Source organism: Nylanderia fulva, unplaced genomic scaffold, assembly GCF_048542155.1.
Source record: "Nylanderia fulva isolate GAGA-0341 unplaced genomic scaffold, ASM4854215v1 Scaffold18, whole genome shotgun sequence".
NCBI lineage: Eukaryota > Metazoa > Arthropoda > Insecta > Hymenoptera > Formicidae > Nylanderia > Nylanderia fulva.
Genome location: NW_028190055.1, coordinates 2,715,813 through 2,738,083, shown reverse-complemented (window position 1 = coordinate 2,738,083; position 22,271 = coordinate 2,715,813). Strand labels below are relative to the sequence as shown.

The 22,271-nt window shown below is 35.2% G+C and overlaps 1 protein-coding gene across 1 annotated transcript in view; it reads left to right on the top strand.

Annotated features, from left to right (window-relative positions):
* Window positions 1-21,624, top strand: part of LOC114945936 (protein turtle homolog B) — a 242,142-nt gene extending 220,518 nt beyond the window's left edge. Inside the window, 8 exon segments of the mRNA XM_085481491.1 lie at window positions 1,078-1,371; window positions 3,639-3,820; window positions 3,822-3,948; window positions 8,246-8,590; window positions 15,428-15,709; window positions 16,463-16,557; window positions 16,877-17,152; window positions 17,600-21,624. Of these exon segments, the coding sequence (XP_085337617.1) occupies window positions 1,078-1,371; window positions 3,639-3,820; window positions 3,822-3,948; window positions 8,246-8,590; window positions 15,428-15,709; window positions 16,463-16,557; window positions 16,877-17,152; window positions 17,600-17,677 (1,679 nt within the window). The 3' untranslated portion in view covers window positions 17,678-21,624.
* The last annotated feature ends 647 nt before the right edge of the window (window positions 21,625-22,271 follow it).

Genomic DNA, 22,271 nt, shown 5'->3' with positions numbered 1-22,271 from the left:
AGTGCTTAATAATTGCGTTAGCCTTCGACGGATATCAAATTCTATATGTGGAACGTTGAAAATCGACCGATCAAAAGATCCGATTGCATTATTAAAAGCATCGATATAAAGAATATTCATCATGAGGGTGTATCAGTTGTGTGTATGTAACTCTCTTGTTTAATCTTAGAAATTATTGGTTATTTAAGCGTGATTAATTCTCCAATTATAGTACAGAATGTCCCAGGATCATCTGCTTAATGACAGATTTCTGAAAATCATTTGAAGATAATTTTTCTTTAGGGAAAATATCAATAGATGTCATCAAAGCATTTTTCGCAAGTTTTCAATTTTTGTCATTATAATATATCTTTGTGTAAGTAAGCTTTAAATTTAAAAAAATCTGTCTTAAAGTAAACTCTCCTGAAATTAACTGAACAATGTAGTTTTGCTAATCTTTTTAACTTTATAAAGTTTAATTTGCCCTTCTTCTTGAATCGCTTTTAACTCAAAAATTATTGATGCCTCGACATGTTCGCCGAGGAAGAATCGTCTTCAAATGAATATCAAGAATCTGCCATTAAATGATGCGATAACTATGAAATACCCTCTGTATATCGAATTCTGTTTTGAAATTAAACGCTTGATTCTATTCCGTATTCCCATTCTGTAATTTACTAAGCCCCTTTAATCTCCAATGTCAAATAACTCTATTGATATTCATATCCCAACATGAAACTCTAAACGCTATTATTGTTGTTATTATAATCTCTAATGACCACAATTGAATGCTGGGAATATCCGGAAATATATACATATTAGATTCACGCACACTTCCTCTTTGTATATACATACATAATATATACATACGTATATACAATATATATCTTCATTTATCCAATATATTATTAAACTTGAATAATATTGAAACACGTGGCTTGAGTGAAATAGAGTAAATCGAGCGAAGCCAAGTGTGTTTCGATAATGCTTTATCCGCCTTTGATTTGTACACAATCGCGAAAGAGTATCAACTCTCGCGGCCACCTGTATATATATAAATAGATATACTCAACACCCACTTTACATTGCATTTTACAGTCGTGCCGGTATGTCAACAAGGCCAGACGAGGGTGTTCGGCGTGGCGCGACAGGAGACCGCGAGTATTCCCTGCGAGCTGGAGGCGAACCCGCCGGAAGTATCGTTCACTTGGAAATTCAATAATACAATGGAAGCGGTGGACATACCTCAGGCACACGTCACCAGCGACCGTGCACGCTCGATGGCCTCGTACACACCGATGACCGAGCTGGATTACGGCACTCTCCTCTGTTGGGGCAGCAACGACCAGGGCAGTCAGCTGGAGCCGTGCGTCTTCCACATCGTGCCAGCCGGTAAGTGTCAGCCTCTTGCCGGTGGTCTTTCCTGAAAAAAATTAGAGATGTATATTTTTACCACGTATTTCGAATATAAAAATGTATATATAGATGCAATATCTAGTTTATCTACGCGGATATAAATTATATATTAACGTATTTTATACACCGCGTTATATCGTGTAACGTATTTTGCAAAGCCAATTACGATGTAATTAATAATTTCGTAAACATTTGCTAATGCAAATGTTTAAAGCGTGATTAATTAATAAAATAAATGAAACATATATCTCTCCGAATTTAGTCGCAATCGTGTGCCGCATTTGAATTTTTTACGCGGAAATCACGCAAAAAAAGATATATATATATAATAAATTGCATGCGACGTGAATTACAAAAATTATTGTATGCAACATTCAATATTTTTATATATGATTTCACAGTCGCTGATATTATCGTCGTCGTCGCGAGTGAATAAATAAAAAAAAATAGAATGAATTGGATGAATATTTCGAGGGCATCGCGGCCGCGACACAACTTATTTAAAAGACAGCAATCGATTTCTCGGTAGACGAATGTCGCGCCGTTTCGAGCTCTTGGAAAGTGCATTCAATAGATTCGATTGCATTTATTCTCCCTGTCGTCGAGACACTATCATCCGGCATCCGATGAATGCAACGTCCTGGAATCCGCTACGTTTTTATCAGCATCTCAATAAATGTTAAAGGAGATCTAATGTAACTTTAAGAGAATCAAATCTACTTTTCAAATTTTTGCTCCGTACCTTGCAATTAATTTTGTATTAGGAATCTCAAAAGCCACTGATATAGAGGTAATAATTACTCGATGATAAATGAGGGGGAGAGAGAGAGAGAGAGCTCTAGTAAACATAGATCTGTAAACCAATCGCTTAAGATAACACAGTCACACGTCTGTTATTGTGGCTGCAGGAAAACACTATAGCTATTACAACGCTATTATCGTAAACGACAAAACATATTTTGAGACAAATTGGCTTAATTGAATTGTTTGTTAATTAATTAAGTTTATTTCACTTATCTCTTGATAAATTAGCTTTCTATAATATTTGCATTATTATTGGTTTACTTTAATTAATTCAAATCGAATATTGATCAATCTTGAATACATTGATATGTGTTTAATTTAATTTAATTTTTTTAATTAGTTTAATAGGTAGTAATTACTTTCACGCGAAAATTGGGAAAATACTGTTGCGACTTTTCATACTCGAGCATCGCTGCTTTTTTTACTTTGTACAGATGTTTGATCTTCATGATAATGGTTCGAATTTTTCACCGAATTTTATACCTCGCTAATGCAATTTACATTATTCCAAAGTTCTCATATTACTAGAATTTAACAAACAACCGTCTTCGCATGTCTGGATTCTCGCGAAATATTGGGATAAAAATCGCTGCAATTTTTAACCGTATAGCGACGCGACGGTGGCATAAAAATTTCCGAGCGAAAATGAATTAGGGATACGCGCGCGCATTTTTACGCGGATGATCCGTTTTTCCGTCGTGGAAAGATTGCCGTCCTCGTTCGTTAAAGGACGGCGACAAATCATCGTCGGGCGAACGCGCGTCGATACGCGATAAACGCATTTTAGTACTCCACTTGGCATTAAACTGCCGGACGCGTAATAAAAAAGCGTTATTAAAACGTGAACGTTACGTAAAAATGGAGCATTGTGATTTGAGTATCGCGTAGTCATATACGTACAGAAACCAGAGCTAAGCTCGCTGATGAAAGACGATCAAATCTCGAAGTGCGAGCGAATCGAGGTTGCTCTGTCAGCGGTTTTTTTTCAGGCAAGCTTCAACGTTCCGCAAAATAATTCTCCCTTTTACGGAGATCTTTTGAAATGATATTTCAAACTCTACACGTGCGTAGCTAAATAAATGTGAGAGTAAAAAAGAAGGATCTATTTTATTGTATAAAAATATTTAAATTATTCAATTTAAATTCTTTCTACAAATAATATGCAAGCAATCTAAAATTACATGGAAAACTCATTTCTCAAATAATCAGATTTAAATTAAATGAATGAAAAAGAAATTTAGCCAATTAATGTAATCGACCAACATTTTCCATCGTCATGCTTATACATATACGGAGAAAATGAATTTCAGTATTCAGTCTCAGGGCAATTTCCGTAATGTCGCAGGATATCCTTTGAATTCGCCAATCAACCGTTCGTTTATGCTCGCTAATTACATCGGTGATCGATACACGTGACTGATCGCGCGCGAATTTGACAGGTCGCCCGGACACGCCGCACAACTGCACCCTGTTGAACCAGACGACCGACTCGATCTACGTGGAATGTATTGAGAGCTTCGACGGCGGGCTGCCTCAAAAATTCACCATAGAGGTGGAGCGCGAGGCCGGTTCGAGCAAGGGCCCGGCGACCGTCTACAATTACACCAGCAAGGTGCCCACCTTTCTACGTCGGCAATCTGGACCCCGGCAGCAGCTACGAGGTCTCCGTTTACTCGACCAACGCCAAGGGTCGCAGCGAGACGGTCCGCTTTCGCGCCGCCACTCTGAATCTGCCCGAGAGACGAACAGGTGAGTCTGTCGCGGCCCTCCGAAGAATTACCGAGCCGAGAATCATGATCGATCCGCGACCAAGTCGTCCGCGATATGTAATCTTGTCAGACGATTCATAAGTAAGTTTCGAGCGATGCGATTTCATTTCAGATTTAGAGAGGGAACTTTTTTCGAGAAGGTGCGCGCTTTGCATTTCTCATTTTAAGCCGCAATAATGACAGTAAGCGTACACAATGTCATATTACATTATCCATAATATCATTCATAAATCGATACAATTTTATAATCATTATGTAAAAGATTCGGAGACGCTTACTTTGAATCTGCGGAATACTTAGCTTCATACAAATTTCGTATTCGTTATTCAAAATATTAGCTCGAAACCATACTTCATAACTTATTCTCTCAATATATCTCATAATAAACTCCATAATTTATCGAGTGGCTCTTGGTTCTTCGATCGTGCCAATGACACCGTAACAATATCGCTCGTATACTCTGCCATTGCGGTGGTAAAACGACACAGCGCGTCGTAAATGCACCGGGAATATAAACTGGAAAGTGGAATATATAAAGGAAGCATCGTACAGAGACGGATATTGCTTATGAATCGATCTAAATATTTTGAGCACTGCTCTCGCTACGCTGCACGGCCTTGTTGCATCGTAGAGCTCGTGTGAACATCGTTGATCCTCTTTCTTTCTCTCTATCTATCTATCTATCTATCTATCTTTTTCCCTCTTGTGCAATAACATCGTAACTCGATTCCAGCGGCTTTTTGAGTGGTTGCGTTGAAAGTCTCGCGTATATTACGCCCATAATATACATACATTTTTGTTGATTCGTCCGAAATTATCTAGAGAAGTTGCATATATCTATACTTGGGGTTAGATAAACAAATGTAAAATATATGCAGACAATATTTCGATCAATAATTTTATAATTGATTTCATTTATCTTTTACGGTCTTTCTCTCTTTCTTTTTCTCTCCCTTTCTATCTCTTTCCTTCTCTCTCTCTCTCCATCGAAATTTAACATAATTTATCGAATAATCTACTGTTTTATAATAAAATAATTAATGCTTTAAAGACACAAGTTTACGCAAAGCAACCATTATGATTAGCTTTTTCCTATTAATATTTTTTACAAATATTTTCGTAGGATAATTCATTAAATACAAAATTCCTTTTAAGACGAATAATCGCAAGTTTTAGTTAAATATATATAACAGTGAAAATATAATATATATTTTGAAGAAAAGTTTACATAAAATATAATTAAATAATAATTAAATTATAAAGTAATAATTAACATCCCTTTATGTAATTTGTTAATTTCCTCAGTTCGGAAAAGAGGATCAAATAATATTTGCCACGATAATGGAATTAACTGCAATTAAATTAGATCTGAGAGAGATATCGTAATAAATTTTAATTAAAAAGCTCGAAAGTATTTTCTTCAAAACTGGCAAAGTCGATTAAAGTATATCGTAATATTAAAAAGACATCTCGTCGATAGCATTTTCATCTAAACATTTTGTATAGGGGCAGGAAAATATTATGTTTCGATAATATACACAAAATATACATCGTATGAAATTTTTCTTGCAAAAGACACACGTGCACGTTTTGATAGAACATATATTTTTTTTATTAAAGTACTAAAGTGTTATATATATTTTTTTGTTTTCTTTTGCGAGTTACGATGATATTGGATCGGTCCGTCTGTCCGAAAATCCGCGGCTATTTCAGCAAATGACGGTATCGTCCTTTTACTTCGATCAAAGCATACGTATGCCATGTGATGTAAAACTGTAATCGTGTTAGAGTTTCGTGTAGAGGATTGCATCGAAATTGTGTAGCAGACTTTTATAAGATGTGGATTAGAGATGCATACATACATCGACACCCACATCGGCGCATGAGATCGCTCGTCGTCATATATAATGACCGTTTCGTACCCTCTTAAGCATTTCCATCATCGATATCGATAACGATAAATATATGCGACTCAAAATATATACGCTAGATTCTAGATAATTGATAATGAGACTGCACGCATCAACACTACACACATATTCTCTCGAGAAGGTATAGATGCACTTATATTTTACGGTGTAATTTTTACTCCTTGATCAATTTTTGTGATTTTATGAATCTATATATATGAATTCGCTGATAAATTTTTTTCATTATTTTTAAATATACATTTTGTACAAATGTATATTTTTACCTTACATTTAATCATTCTACAATGTTTATTATTAAATAGTCTGATTCAAATAATTAAAACGCAAATTTAAATGTACATATATAATTTATATGTATATATATATACATATGTACATATATGCTGGGATTTAAGGAGAAGCGCGAAATATTTTGCCGAAACAGTCTATACTCTTCAACTGATCCGCGTACATTCTTGGTAGTAGTTTCGCGCTGCAAGCTCATTAAACAAATTTCACGGCCTAATTTAAGCGACGGCGCGACCCTGCCGCATTCTTCTAACTAATTGCTCACGATTAACTCGCCGGCTGGCACGTAGACGGACGTTAAGCGGCGTTACGCGCATTAATAATGCGCGGCTAATAGGCGGCGCGGTGGCTGCGGAACCCGGTCGGCGTCGTCGTTTATCCGCTCTACTGCGGCCTGGCGCGCAGTGGATCGTGACAGGGAGGTAAACCAGACTGTAAAAGGCTTTCGTATTTTGCGTCAGCTGGCCCTCCTTTGTTACAAATCGCTGTTCCTTACGCTACGCTCGCCCGATTTATATCCGACCCCGTCGCCGCTACCCGAAAAAAAAGAAAAAAAAACCAAAACTCGGAAATACGCGCTGTTCTTGTGAAAAAAAATTCGGTGACTTCGATTGTTCGATTTTTACGGAGCGCTCGTAAAATGTTTAGTCAAACCTTTGCGAATCGTATGTATCGTAGGACATTATTTTTCCGCGTTCCGGGAACTAAGTCTTATTATTAATAGTCATTTGCACAATATTTTCGTGTCTTATAGACTGAAAAAAATTTATTGAATTCGAATAAAAATTTATTTCAATACAGTCTAATAAATCATTTATTTGAAACTAATAATATTGATTTGATGTAGAAAATTTTTCTCAAAGTAGATAAATATTTATTTGTTTCAAAAGAAATGATTTATTAGGCAGTATTAAAATAAATATTTAAAAAAATTTTTTTTTTTTTCGGTGTATTTTCTAGAAATTTGAATTCCAAATGATTTAGTAGTCCTAACATTCGGAAAAGAAACACTGTACGCTCGTTCTATAAAATAAACAAGTATGGATTGCGTCCAAGGACTGCACGCCGTCGAATGGCAGTTTTCGAGACGATAAAAATGACAAAAATGTGCGCACGGATCGGTTCGTCCCGCTCGATGAGTGGCAGGTATCGATTGCGTTTTGACGTTTTGCATTAAAATACGTCGGTGCGCGCAGCGTGACGAACGATTGGCACATTTCATGGAAAATCCATCGTGATCGAGGTCTCTCGAAAGAGATCGCGCGTCATCGGACTCGTGGAAACGCGAGAACGCATTACGGCGGAATAATATTACGACTGATTAAGCTTCGTTTGAATACGCGTGTCTTGATGATCCCTCCTGTAAATTACGAGTGGAAAAACGCCGAGAACCTTCGCGGTCAATCAATCATCAGTCTTTTCGAAAATAAATCTAATTCGGGACAATCAGTCATCAAATTAAAAAAAGAAAATTAATATGTCGTGAATATAAATGTTCCAATTCCAACTGATTGGAATATTCTATTTTAACTTTATCCAATTTGTTATATGTATCGATCGTTCCTGACAACTGATAACAAACGATATTGCTTATTCTAATTGGAAGAAAACTACGTCTCATGTTTTCGCTACAATTAAGAGTTCGTAAAAAATAAAATTATAAAAAGCATACAAATTTTTACAACAAAATGGCAAAGTCTTATTCGATTTCTTGGCTTCTCGGTTTATAAATCCGAGAGCTTTTTAAAAGACTTCAGTGTCTCTTCAATCCTAATGTGACAGCTAGCCGACAGCTTTGATTACCGCAAGGTTTATTACCCAAAATAAATCTATCCAGGTATCGACATCAACTGTCACTTGAGCTTTTCGTCAATCATTCAGTACACATTACACATTAGTGGTATCGATTATCAAGTTTAATAAGTATTCCCGTCGTATACGTGTCGCGTATCCCGCGTCGAGAAACCACCCTGATTAAGACCCCGAAACGAAATCACCCCACGCGCGAAGGTCAGTTAGATGAAGGCTGAGGCTGGTGTGTTGTGCCACTTCCGGTAGCAGGTGAAAGACTGGCGAAACCTCCCTCGCCGGAGAATTGCACTATTCGGGAGGAGAGCTGGACTATGGTGCTGGTGAGCTGCGCCGAGAGCGAGTACTTCGCCCCGGGCACGGCTACCTACCTGCTGCAGGTCTTCGACGCCGACACCAGGCATCTGCTGGCGTCCGGGACGAGCGTTTCGCCGAGTAAGGTCGAAGTGACGGATCTGCCCGCCGACAGGAGTCACTCCGGCCTCGTGCTGTCCCTCAGGGTCATGACGGCGCACGCGATGAGCGAGGCCACGCTCCTCCACAGTCCGCACATTGTACCGGAGGGTAATACCCAGGAGCACCAGCGTTACCCAGGTAGGGCCACAATGGATCTCGCTCTCCCGCCCCTTCCCCCCTCGCTATGTACGTTGTACGTTCCGATGACGCGATATGGTGCTTTTTTCAAGATGCGAGCGATTACAAGTCTCAATTCTCTCAAATATCAATAATTGCAACGTTATCATCGTCGTCGATACAGAGAATATTTTCGCGCGCGATCGCGAGATTTTCGGAATATGGATGACGATTTGTGCTCGCGACTGATGTGCGTTTTCATCTCTGGATATTTGTCGTTTGAATTTATATACGCTCGATAGCATTGATGTTTGCAAAATGTTTTTTTTTTTTTTTTTATATATATATAATGAAAAAAGAATATATGTAAATAAAATAAAAATTCGACGTGTAATCATAAAAAATACACGTGTAAATGCAAAAATGGTAGGAAATAGATAACTGTCTACAATTTTTATATTTTATCCAAGTAGTTTATCTGTTTTAGTTTTTGCTTGTGTAATCGATTCTTGCGATTGCTATTCCTACATTAATCGTATTATCTCTTCTTTTATTTTTTCTTAATTTTCTTTAGCTTAAACTGACGAGATAGACCCTATTTGTTGACATTTTTTATGTAAGTAATTAGTTTTTATCGAGATTCTTCCGTAACATTCTATATAGGAGGGAAATCCTGAATCTTATTTTCTCATAAGATTCGTAAGATTGTTCCTAAACCGGTTTTACTATATCTTCATTTTTTACTCGATTATAAATTTGGTCTCTATTAATTCGAAACGCGAATCAATGCTATATTTTCCTACATCTATATTTCGAATCGATGCAAGAATGGATGTGACGGCGAACGTTTTATGGAAAAACGTATCATCCGAAATCGTGCAACGTAGCTGAAACAAGCTAACATTCCGCATGGCGCGACTCGTTCGCGATGAAAATGTTCAATCACTGGAAACCACCCGACGTGTCAACATTCCGGGAAATTCATCACGAAGTATCTCGAAATTTGCATATTTGCACACGTGCTACAAATTTTTTTACACACCGTAACCATCGAGAGGAACTTGAATCATCGAATTAAAGGCAATCACCTGGGAATCTCGCGATTGACTTGTAGAAATATTGTTACACTGTTCGTACGACACGGTCAGATCTGCATGCGCCAAATTCGCGTTTACATGAAAAGAGCGCAATTCTCTATTATGCGTCACTGGCCATTGTTGTGAAAAATTTTGCCTGCTTCTTAATTAAGCTAATAGATATGTATTCTGTTACAGCCATTGCAATATAGATTAGTTGTCATTTGTGTATTTTATTTTTCTGTATATCCTACATAATCCAGCTTTTGCCTGCAAAATTTTCCCGCACGTGTATATGATTAAAGTACGAAAGTAAAAAAGTAGATATACAAATTGAAAAGCATTGCCGATGTTTTTGCATGTTAATTAATTATATAATCTCTCTTTTTAATATAAAATTTTAGGAAGCAGAATGAAAAAGGTATCGTCTGTTTTTTTTTGCTACGATATCTCTCTCACACACATCATGTAATATTATACATTTAATTAAAAAACGAATCCAAAACGTAATTCCACGTTCGCACTTATGCGATAATTATCTTTGGTTGCAATATTTTTCGCTACATCGGAGAAATAATTTATACATCAAATATAATAATTATATTTAATAAAGCAAAAATTTTTCGTAAATCAATTTTGAAATTTTGAGACATTTTTAAATGCTTCACTTCTCATTTATATATTAATAGCATTTAATATTTAATATAATGAGAGAACGTTGAAACGTGGTTTAATTTTAACATTTCTAGAAAGACATTAATAAAGACATAATATCAATTAGCTCCCTTTTCTCTTTAAAATATTTCATATTTTTTCCATATCTATTTCATATCTAAAAAAAAATTAAACAAAATTTTATGAACTTTTTATCAGACGCAAACTTTGTAGGTATGTCATTAAACTAATAAAATGTGTAAGTCTGAAAATGCAATAAATTAGGATAAAAGATAAGAGTTTCATATCCTTAATCTCAATATTTTGAAGAAATTTTCCGAAAGCACTGTTATAAACTCAGAAAGCGCCTCTTTTTTGTCGAGTATTATCATAAATACATCCGATAATCCCTCGTCTTCTTCCGTGTTTGTTTAGTTTTCGCGATGCAACTCACAGCAAGTAGTTTACATAAACAAGTTTGTCTCCGTTACGCTAACAAACTGCGTATTTTGTAGCCGGTAAACGCGACGTAGTCGCGCTCTTAAACGCGATTATGCTATTGTATTACACTTTCGTCGGCCGCGCTTACGATATATACAGCGATATTACAAACGACACCGTGAAGATAATACGGTGCAGATATGCTAATCGAAGGTCTCGCCGTATTCTTGGGCGGAAGTCGGGCTTACCTCGGCGCATCCTGCGAACAGTTAACACGTACACGAGAGAGCGAAGTCAGAGTGAACTTGTTTCCAAGGCGCACCGCTAAGTAAGGCGACTGCTCGCTCGCGCATGTACACCCTGTCGAGGAGCATTCATCCGAAATTGCTCTGCGGCCGAGCCCGATCTTCCCGAGTTTGTCGAGAGACGCAGTGATGTACATAAACATCCTTGAAGCGTATCGCGAGACGTGTCGCCGAGATCCTTAGACGAATGTGTCATGAACAGAAGAGTCGAAGTTGCGCGTTCAACCATTTGCGACTATCTGATAATATTGACATATTTAATTCGCCCCATTTAAACTCAACAATGCATTCGATAGAATATACAGAACATTTCACTCCATCTAGACTATTTATCATTTATTCAGAACAAATCTTTAAAATTTTCAGGTCAGTAAATTGTTAACGTATCAGTATATTTTATTTACTTGTACAACTTTTGCTACGATTATATGGAATATTAAATTATACAAGTATTTTTAAGTATATAGATTCATTATTTATTAAATCATTAATATATCACGAAAGCTTATATCCTTATTTATTTACCCGAGCCTGATTATTAAGTAAAGCAATCGGGTCGAATAAATAAAATAAAGATAATATTCCGTGACACATTTAATCGTCTAATAAGTAATTAATCTATACTTCAAAATATTTGTATTAAATGTAATATTCCGCATATACAGGATGTTCGATGATCGCTGAATTTCTCGTGTGAAAATAGGACGAATTAAACCGAGTAGGAAAGTCCCTTTTGAATTTTTCGTAATAATTGAAGAGAAATTAATGGAGAAAGATCGTCCAATCCGTGCAAAACGGAAAAAGACATTCCACTGTCACATAGGCGTAATACATAATTAAACTTGATTAATCCCAACTCTCCGTTGCACGCCTATATAGTAATATTGGCTGTCTCTTCTGCTCGCGCGGATTGGCCGATCTTTTTTCATTAATTTCTTATTAATTATTACGAAGATCGCAAACGGTAGAAGACTTTCCTACTCGGTTTAACTCACTCTACCTGCAGGCGATAGGTGGGCTGATTATTATACCGGACACCCTGTAAACGTAACAAGTTGCTACGGTTAAATAATCTTAAGTTTCCCGAATGAGGCAGATTCCACGAGGCAATATTAACGTGTAACACGAGGTAGTTGCAGGAACACAATTTTCAATTAATCTTTCGTAAATTAATGGATAAGGTCACACCGAAAGCGGTTTAAATTCGAAGACAATAAAGCGGCTTAAATTCGAAGACAATAAAGCTGCACGCACAAGTGACGCGCATCGGAACACGAAACATTATTGCGCGAGGAGCTCGAGTCATGCGCCAGAGATTTGTTACATCTGTTTATTATGTCACGGGGCGCGTTTTGTAAGACGAGTCTGAGAGAAAATCCGGAAGTAATTTCGGAAGGAAATCCTATGTGATTTAAATTAATCTAAAGTTCAGAAACGTGACTATCTATTATAATATCATCTTATTTTTATTATTATGTGAATATGTTGATTATATCTCTTATTCATTTTTCACATTTTAATTTTCTCTATCAAATTGTGCAAGACCAAAAATTTATTAGCGTAAAATGTTAAATTTTTTACGAAAAAAAAACAAACATGAATTATTGAAAAAATATTTTGATTTCCTTATGTAAAAATGTACAATTTTTTTTATTAGTATAGAATAATATTTTATAAATCTGAATAAATAAAAGCTGAATAAATACAAGTCTTCCGTGAAAAAAATGTTCATCGATTTGGTTACCTCTGTTAAATTTTTTGATATTAAAATGTCTTTTCTCTTATATATATTATTCTAATATAAATAAACCCGTAAAAAGCTCCATAATCTTGACTTACTGTATATTCTTCAAAATTGCATAGAAAAATATGCCTGAGATTCGCGCAGTCTGACGAAATTTTCCATGCACGTACAGAGGCATAAATTCAAATCGTCATTAGCTTAGTTTGATGGTCGTGAATGTTGACCCTGGCTTTAATATCATCTTAGGAGGAAAGGGAGAGAGAGTGGAAGCTCCGGAACAGGAACGAGCCAGCAGAGAGGCATTCATTTAACGGAGTTCACGGATATAAGTGGGTTTTGATTAGCCTCGAACTTGAGTACCGCAGCAGTTCGAAAGTGGAGTGCATTTGAATCCCAAATTCATTGCTAATGCGGTTGTATGATCTATGATCTGCGCAAACACTCGCGTCGACCGCGTATATTTGTAACGGAGAGAAGAGAACGAAATGATTTTTCGATTCGACGAAGAACTCCGAGAAGAGAGACTTGTCTCTTACGGAAATGGGGTGCACGCGGATTCGCCGAAAGAGAAGCTGTTGCTTGAATTTATCTATTCGTGTTAAATGTCTATCTTCGGCTAGGAAAGTTTTTATCGAGTCTCTAATTTTTTTGAAAATTTCGCTTATTTCGAGCAATAATAACTCTGTAAATCGGAAAACGAGAAGATTTGACACAAGAGCGAAGAAAAAATTGAGATGGAGCACGGGGAGAGAATCAAAATATTTATACGAGAATGAAAATTCGGATTTTTAGCAGTACTCGCATACACATATCTATATATATATATATATAAAGTGTGAATTTTTCGAACGCAGTCAAAACGTAGTAACGCACATGCGTGGTTCGATCGTCTGTATAAGATATGAGAAGCGCCTGATAAATTTTCATAGCATTCCGTAAATCGGCCAGGTCGTGATAAACCCTAGGAATGCCACCGCGTTGGGATTCAAACGAAGCTGCCTTTACGATCGCGTCGCAGTTAAGAGAAACGTTATACGTGCACATTTTTTACGGCCACTTTTTACGGACCATATGCTACACATAGACATACACACACATACCCACCCGATATATCCGGCACTTCCTAACGTACTATAAGAACGTATAGGATACTTCTAAAATATGCTACTCTTACGGCATAGTTCTTACGCTTCCAAGTTAGGTTTATGGTAGGTTGTAAGCTATATTTTCCGCGGACTTTAATTGTACGGAGATCTTCGCAATAAGATTCGTAAATTCCTTCCGCGTGAAAATGCGGATGTCTTTTTTCCCTTTTTTTTTAAATCGAAAAAAATGTGTGTTCCTTTCTTGAACAATATTTTCCTCTTATTTAGTCGAGGGTCGTGTTCTTTACGTCGAGCGCGTGGATTAGTTCACGCGATCCGTAGTAATTTGTCATAATTTGCATTAAATTTACGTGACACTCATGAATATTCCCGACACGCGAGACACGTATATATTTTTTTTCCATGAGCTCATATCGCAACATGTTTCTTCCCGCAAGCATAATAAAAAATTATTCATGTCATTAATATTAATCAAACAGTAAGTAATTATTACGAGAAGATTAGGCAAGATAAATTTTGAACTTTCTCGCGCAAAAAAGGATTCTGTCAGATTTTCCTAATTCAGTCAATCGCGATTAAAGTATATAGTCGAACTAAAATAAACAAAACTCGAAATTCTTTAAGGATTTACAGATACGATGAGATCATATAAGTGAGAGAGACGCGTTTCAAAAATCGAAAATGCTTTATCCATAATCGAATCGACATTCACAAAGAGTTCGCGACGTAGTGAAGCAATTCCCTTTGTCGCGTTTCATGCATTTTCCATCAGGCCTTTGTTAACACGTTCTTTTAACAGTGCGCGAAATAAAAAAACCGTTTTCGATATCGAATAATGCTGAAAACGATAAACATTGTTTCTTTAAATTTAAATAATAGACAAATAATTTAGAAAAGAAATTAAAATATAAACACTCTTCGATCTTTAATTTATATTAAAAAAATTATAAATCTCATATAGTCTCCGATTATTACATTTTCTTTGATCGTTGCTTGACTGAATGATCGGAATGGATATTTCTCAATTATTGTAAAGTTCTAAGAAAAGTTATTGCAACCATTTTTATTTCTTTTCGAAACGATATACAGGGCGTTTTAGAACGGGCTGAAAACTTTTTAATAGCAAATTCCTGGTATTATTTGAAGACGATTTTTCCTCAGCGAAAATGTCAAGGAAGGCCATGATTTTTCGCAATTTTTACCATCATGTATCGTTCTACCTAAGCCTTAAATTAAAATTCTATCAAAGTAAACTCTGTCTGAAATTAATTGCAGAATGTAATTTTGTTTAATATTTTATTTTCACAAAGTTTAGTTTGCAAAAAAAAAAAATATTTGCAAACCGCTTAACTGGAAAATTATTGATGCCTTGACATTTTTGCTGAGGAAAAATCGCCTCCAAATGATGCCAGGAATCTGTGACGAAAACTTTTCCGTCTGAAACATCCTGTATATCATATATAGAAATTCGAGCACCATTGTCCATCCCCCTTTCTCTTCGTATTCGCGAAACAATTGAACACAATTTGCAGCTCTCACGCCAGTTATGCTGTCGCTGTCGGGTCCACTGTTGGGCGCCGTGGTAGGAGCCACAGCGGGGTTGCTCCTGGTGATCTTCGTGATCGTGCTGGCTGTCAGGCTACGCTATCGACCCCGATCTCAGGAGGACTCTCATGACGACGGCGGGATGGCGAACCTGGCGGCGTCGGGGACCGGCGCCTCGTCTCCCCATGACAAATCGTCGACCTTGCCCCTCAGCACCGATAGCATCGAGAGCTTCGAGAAGAATCCCGATATAATACCGCACGCGAACGGTAGGCGAGAATACCTGTCACTCTCCACTTCGCAGCATGCCCCTTGATCTGAACCAGAGTTTATCTCCGGGATTGCATGATAAACGTATATACGCGCCTCTCCCCGTACAAGACGAATCGCTCCCGTTATCGTCGTTATTAATCGCCCGAATTCTCTCCCCAGAATCACCCCGATGTTGATAAATTAAGTCTCGTTTATTGTTAAACAAGACGAAAATGCCAAGATTACGATACGCGATGACTGCAAAGTTTTCAGAAGATAGATTCTCTTTATTTAAATCTGATACAAATATAAAAGCTTTATTTCATAGTCCTATAACTGCAAATGAGTTATTGAAGCCAAATACCACGAAAAAGTACACTCATGTTTTTTAATTTAATCGTAATTGAAGATTGCTTTTGCGAAACTCAACTTCAGTACGAATTTTCCCAAATTTAGTTATATATGTTTGATATATTTAATTTAATAGAATTATGTTAAAGAAATAAATCGATTTCACATTGATACTCATAATAATAGATAATAGATTATCTGTCTCAATTCTCTTATTTTTAACAATATATACGTATATACGTAGAAATAATTAATTAAATGTGTTTTCTAGTAATTTTTAATTTAATAGATGTCAATACGCTAAAACTATTCTTATTAGACCAAGATATTTTTTTAGAGAAGAAGAAATTTATAATCTTAATTTATCTTGCAATTTCTATTCATATTGGATGTAATTTCTCTATCTTATTCTATTGCAGAAAATTCATATGCGGAACTATGTAAAGGCACATCACCACGATACGTGCTACAGCAAACACGTTCGGATACGACTACCTTCCCGGTGTCAAACAACGTAAGCTTACAGAGAAATTAGTCTGTAATTTCTGTCGTTATTTATAACGATTTGTAATTAGTAATTATTTAGATATTGATTTTTATTAATTAAATATCTAAAGTATTAATTTTAATTAATATCTAAATAATTATTTAATAATTATACAATTAACTTATAATTATGCGTAAGAGAAAGCGTCTTTGCTTGTCTTAAAAAAAGGACATACAAGAGATGATCGTACTAAAAGTAGAAAATTAACTCGACATAATATAAATGTACATTTAATTGAGAAACTTGTATTTAGATATATCGAACAGATATATACATTTCTCAGCAGGGAACCGAGCTAACGTACGCCGAATTAACGCTAAGGGGAAACCGGCGAATACCTCCGAATTGCTACCAGCCCGTGCAAATCTCTGGCAATCTCCAACGGCCCCAGCTGCTGCCCATGTCGACTTTGACGCGCAGACAGCCGATCCAAGAGCCGACGATTTACGCGCAAGTCGCCAGTCATTCTAAACCGATTTACGTGCCACCGCCACACCCGTACATGAATCGTTCTAGCGACGAAACTACGGCGGAAACGCCATTGATCGGACACGACAATAAGGTAATAGACAGACGAATCTTGTCAAAACGTTGATGAGCCTTTATGAGTTTATCACCCTACATTTATCGAGTTTTATCGTTATAATATCTTTCAAAACGATAGATAAAACTCTCTCTATTTGGAAAAGTTTCTACTTGAATTCTCTCTTTTCAAGTAATCATTGTTCCATGTTATAATTCTCTCTATATATAAACTCAGCTCATAATTAAATACTCAGATTGCTGGTAATTCAGATTGATGATACTCGAATAACATATATATAATCACAATGTAATATGATAATGTGATCACACATATATATCATTGATAAAATTAATACACATAGAAGATGATGGATTCATAAAGTTAGAATTGGGGGAAAAAAATAGAATTTTATCGTTTGTAATAATATTACTTGCTAAATAAGAAGATAAGCAAGATTTCATTGCGTTTCTATATCTTTTCTAGATCACTACGATCAGTCATTCAGGCAACTCGATCTGGCGTACCGACACGCCACCCTGCTCGAACGCGCCAACGACATGATTCCAGTAAGCTACATCGTAATTCACGATTCCATTTCACTCCTAAACGTCTCTCAATGTATTCCCCTCAGAAAGAAAAATAAATAAAAAAGTGTACACACACACACACATCGATCCACGTACATGTTAAGTGAGGAATAACTTCGAAGGAGGCGCCGCGATTTTCCCTCCCCCCATTCTCTCCCCTTCGCCCCACTGATAGAAATTGTTAGATCTTTACTACGAGTGTTATATAAATAGAGGATTCGTTCGACAATGAAAGTAATTAATAAAATCGCGCGGAGTATATATATTATACGTATAGATTATATACGCTTTCCGAATGATTTGTGATAGTTGATTGATTGAAGTCGGGAAGGATTGAACTGTTTTTCAGCCGTCCGTAAAATTCAAGACTGGGCGAATGCACTTTCTTTTTTATCCGGAAAACAGCACGTTATACGCTCAAGAATTCGATTATTAAAACAATATTATTGGAGAATTCGCAATAATTATATATAAAAAGATAATTCTCAAAAAAACTGAGTGAGTTTTTCTCTTTAACTTTTATGTATATAATTTTATGTATATTAATATTCGATTATTTGAGTTGATTTTAACTTGTGTTAAGAATTAAAAATTGAAATATAGCATTTCGCCCGTCTTTGTGTGTAAATCAAACGTCGGTGGATCGCGAACGCAACGATTTAGTGATTGGTAGAATAAAGTTAGAAGCGCGATTATTAATCGCATAATCCAGCATTTTCTAAATTTCGTTTAATATTACTTTTCAAGCAGAGAGTAACTTTATTTTTAATGAAATGTATGAAAAACATGTCATTAAAATTCTAGAGATCCCGATCATCATTTTAATACAACTGAACAAATATGAACTTATTTTATTTTTTAGAACATTGAGAATTGTGTTGATTTTCGAAGAATTATATTGCCTTGAAATTTGTGAATCGTGATTTTTGAAACAATTAATACGTTATCATTAAATAAACGTGTCGAAGAATTCGATATGTTACATTACGTATATTGTAAAAAATGTGAATTGAAAGAGAATTGGAATTTATTCCGAAATATGAATTATAATAGTGTATCGAATACACGTTAGAGAGTGTCTTTACAATAATTCCTTTTTATTTTACATTTAATCTACCTCTTTATTTTAATTCTCACACAGTCATGCACACAGAATGTTAAAATATAATTAAGAATTCAAGAATCGTGAGTTCCCTTTGACACATTTTAATCCATATATTTTTATTGCTATATATGCTTAAGCGAGAAGCGATATGCGATGAGCTTTAACATCGCGATAACGGGAAGAATGCCTTCATTTTCACTTTGGTTTTATAGTTACCCGCTACTTGTGTAGTACCACTTACTTAGCATAGGTCGTTTTATTCGTCAGACGACTTACCAGAGTAGAGCAGAATAGAAATCGAAGAAGAGGGGCGGATGAAGCGAGATAGCGCAGTTCCGAGGATCATGACCGATCATCGACGTAATCCTTGCGAGCTTCAGTCTCATCCGGAAAATATCCTGAGAAGTAAAACGAAAAGTTACAGTGATGTCATGTCTGTCATGATGATAATCGTAAAGAATTCTCACGGAAACTTTGTCACGTGCGATCCTACGAAGACTGAATGAAACAGAGATGCAGGATTTGTAACGCGAATATATGCAGGTGCCATATAACAGAGACGGGCTTGTTTCGAGTTGTGTTTGCTCGATTAATCGAAAATCAATTTACTATACTCTAAAAATATGTATATATAATTAATGTTCTGTTTAAGATTTCTTTGTATATCGTATGTTAAAACTATATTTAGTTGAAATTTAGCGATTTAAAAAAAATTTGTTTGCCTTATTAAATTTTAAACGAGAAATATATTTCGTATTTACGAATAGAAGCAACTTCTTCGAAAAAAATAGTATTTGATAAATGTGTCACTATATTTGACTCATTTAATAAATATAAAAATTTTTTTCTGACAAGTTTCTTGATGTATGCGTACAAGAGCAATAAAAATATTCAAATGTTCCCATTTCAATGCCTCATTACTACTTATGGAAGAAAGTATAAATATTGTGTTCTAAAAAGAAAACGTAAAAATTTAATCGCGTATAATCTGTTTTATTAATATCAATTAAGAGTTTATAAAAATATAGGCTTTGTAGCTGATGTTAAAACATGTTTAACGGTAGCATAATAAGTAATCTATCTATTCATTAGATCGCTCTAAATAATTCATATGGTAAATTCAAGGAAATATATTGATTTATATAATGTAAGTAATCGCGCGCCCGTCTCTGACGTATGAGTTTATAACAATGGGAGTGATGTAAGAGAAAAATTAAGAAACAATAAAAAATTATGACTTTCCTTTCTTCTTTATTTAGTTTGATAGTAACTAAGATAAATAATTTTACATCGCTCTCATTCTGGTTAACTCATAAAATCGCTGCGCGAGAGCAGCTGTTGTTCGAACGAATTCGATATTGTTGTTGTATAGTGTAACGATCACGATTCGTTTTATCGAGGACGAAACGTGGCTAAAAATCGATGTCGATTGTAATAAAGAACGGTGTTCGCGCGTTAAATACTCGTATCTTTTCTTATATTGAGGACGACACTCGACAATGTTGGCGAGTTTAGAATGCGAATCTCGCAAATTACCTCTATAAGGAAAAGAGTGCCGAGCAATGCAACGTAAAAAATAAAGTTGCAAAAATGTATAGAAAATCTTTTCAATCGTATCCTTTAAATATTTGTAAATGATACCCCGATCTTTCTGTTTCTCACTGCCGTACAAATTCGAACAACAATACTAATTTATAAGCAATTTTTATACAATTGTTACATGACGTTTTGTAACCGTATTGGAAAATACTCTGTTCGCATATAAACTTTAATCACTTGTCTTTGAATCACTTCTTCCGAAATAGTAAATAATATAAAGCACTATCGATTAACACAGACTCCGCTGTATTCGCTCAATGTCTCAAATTATATGATGTAGATGTTGGAGGAATCAGAAATCTCACATTCAACAGAATGCGGCAACAAAAAATTTACCACTATTAACCATAAGCTAATTTACTTGCAGCATAATTATTGAAAGAATACAAATATGTATGTATGTATATGTAGAATATTAGAAATATTTTTTTTTTATAATTATGTATGTATTTATAATTTTTCTCGCCACGTACCTATATATTTGTATTAAAATATATATTTGTATTTATATTAAAATATAAAGAGAAATATTCTAGAATAAATGAAACCATCGGCATTCTTAATGAATAGAAATATCAACGTGCTCTGGCGTGTGTGAACTTTCTGATTCACTTGAAATAATGAGATTATGGTCCTTTCGATAAAATCAACGATCAAACATGTTCGAATGACTTGACGAGTCGGAGCTCTATTTCTAATCTAAATTTTACAATACTTTGTAAGTTAATAATAATATAGCGAGAAAAATTCATGATTCGCGCATACTCGAGTGATGAATAATAAATAATAATAAAGAAATAAGAGTATAAAAAAGGGAATAAAAGACAGTGGCGGTAGTTGCGCGCCAAAATCAGAGATTCCGTATTTTGTCAGATAACTATAATTATTATATTGCCAGTGTAACATAAGACTTTGATATGTATTGTTAGTATGCGTCGTGGGTATTAAAGAAGAATGAATTTAAATATAAAAAAAAACGTACATTATACACCGACACATATACACGTGCACACACAAACAATATACGAACATATGTACACGTTGTGTTACACGTGTTACATGTTTGTGTAAAAAATAACTTATAAGACACACAATATATATAAGCATAATTTCAAAAATAACTTTTAATATAGATTTACTTGTGTAAAATATAAGGAGAACTAATTGTGCTCAATAAATTTCAATAAATAACGATTTTGCCTATGCCAATAACTAAATCATTATTGCAGTCTTAATTTTTTTTATAGAATTGTATTAAAAAGGTGTAATTCCACATCCAATAAAAATACCTACGATTTTCAAAAAGCATATACGTACTGTACATTTTTATTTGTGACTAAACTTGATTTTTTTTTCTTTTTTTTTTATTAAATTTATGCATTCAGAAATAATAATATATATAACCTAATTCTTTTTTTGTTTAAATTAATTGATAAATTTAGCTTTATCGATTTAAAACACATACCTTGTAATTTCCTTTTGAATAACATTGCCAATTGTAAGGTGCAAACAATCTATATTCTATATATTATATTAAAAATTTACGTTTCTTTCGACAATATACATACATATAAAAAACTAGCATTTTGTTGCTTCAAATCATTTAACGTCTCACTTTAATATTCGCAACGTTCGCGAGCGTCATCTTGTCTTTATTTAACTTCATGCGAGCAACAAGGATGAAACGATTCCACGAGCATTACGAACGTTATATTAAGTGAAATACGCCTATAGAGACGCATATATTCACAAACAAATTCGAATTTATTACGATTTCTTCATTATTTAACGTTCTTGGCGATCGCAATGCTCGTGGGATCATTCCATTCTTGTTGTTCGCCGAAAATTAGACAAGGATAGATAA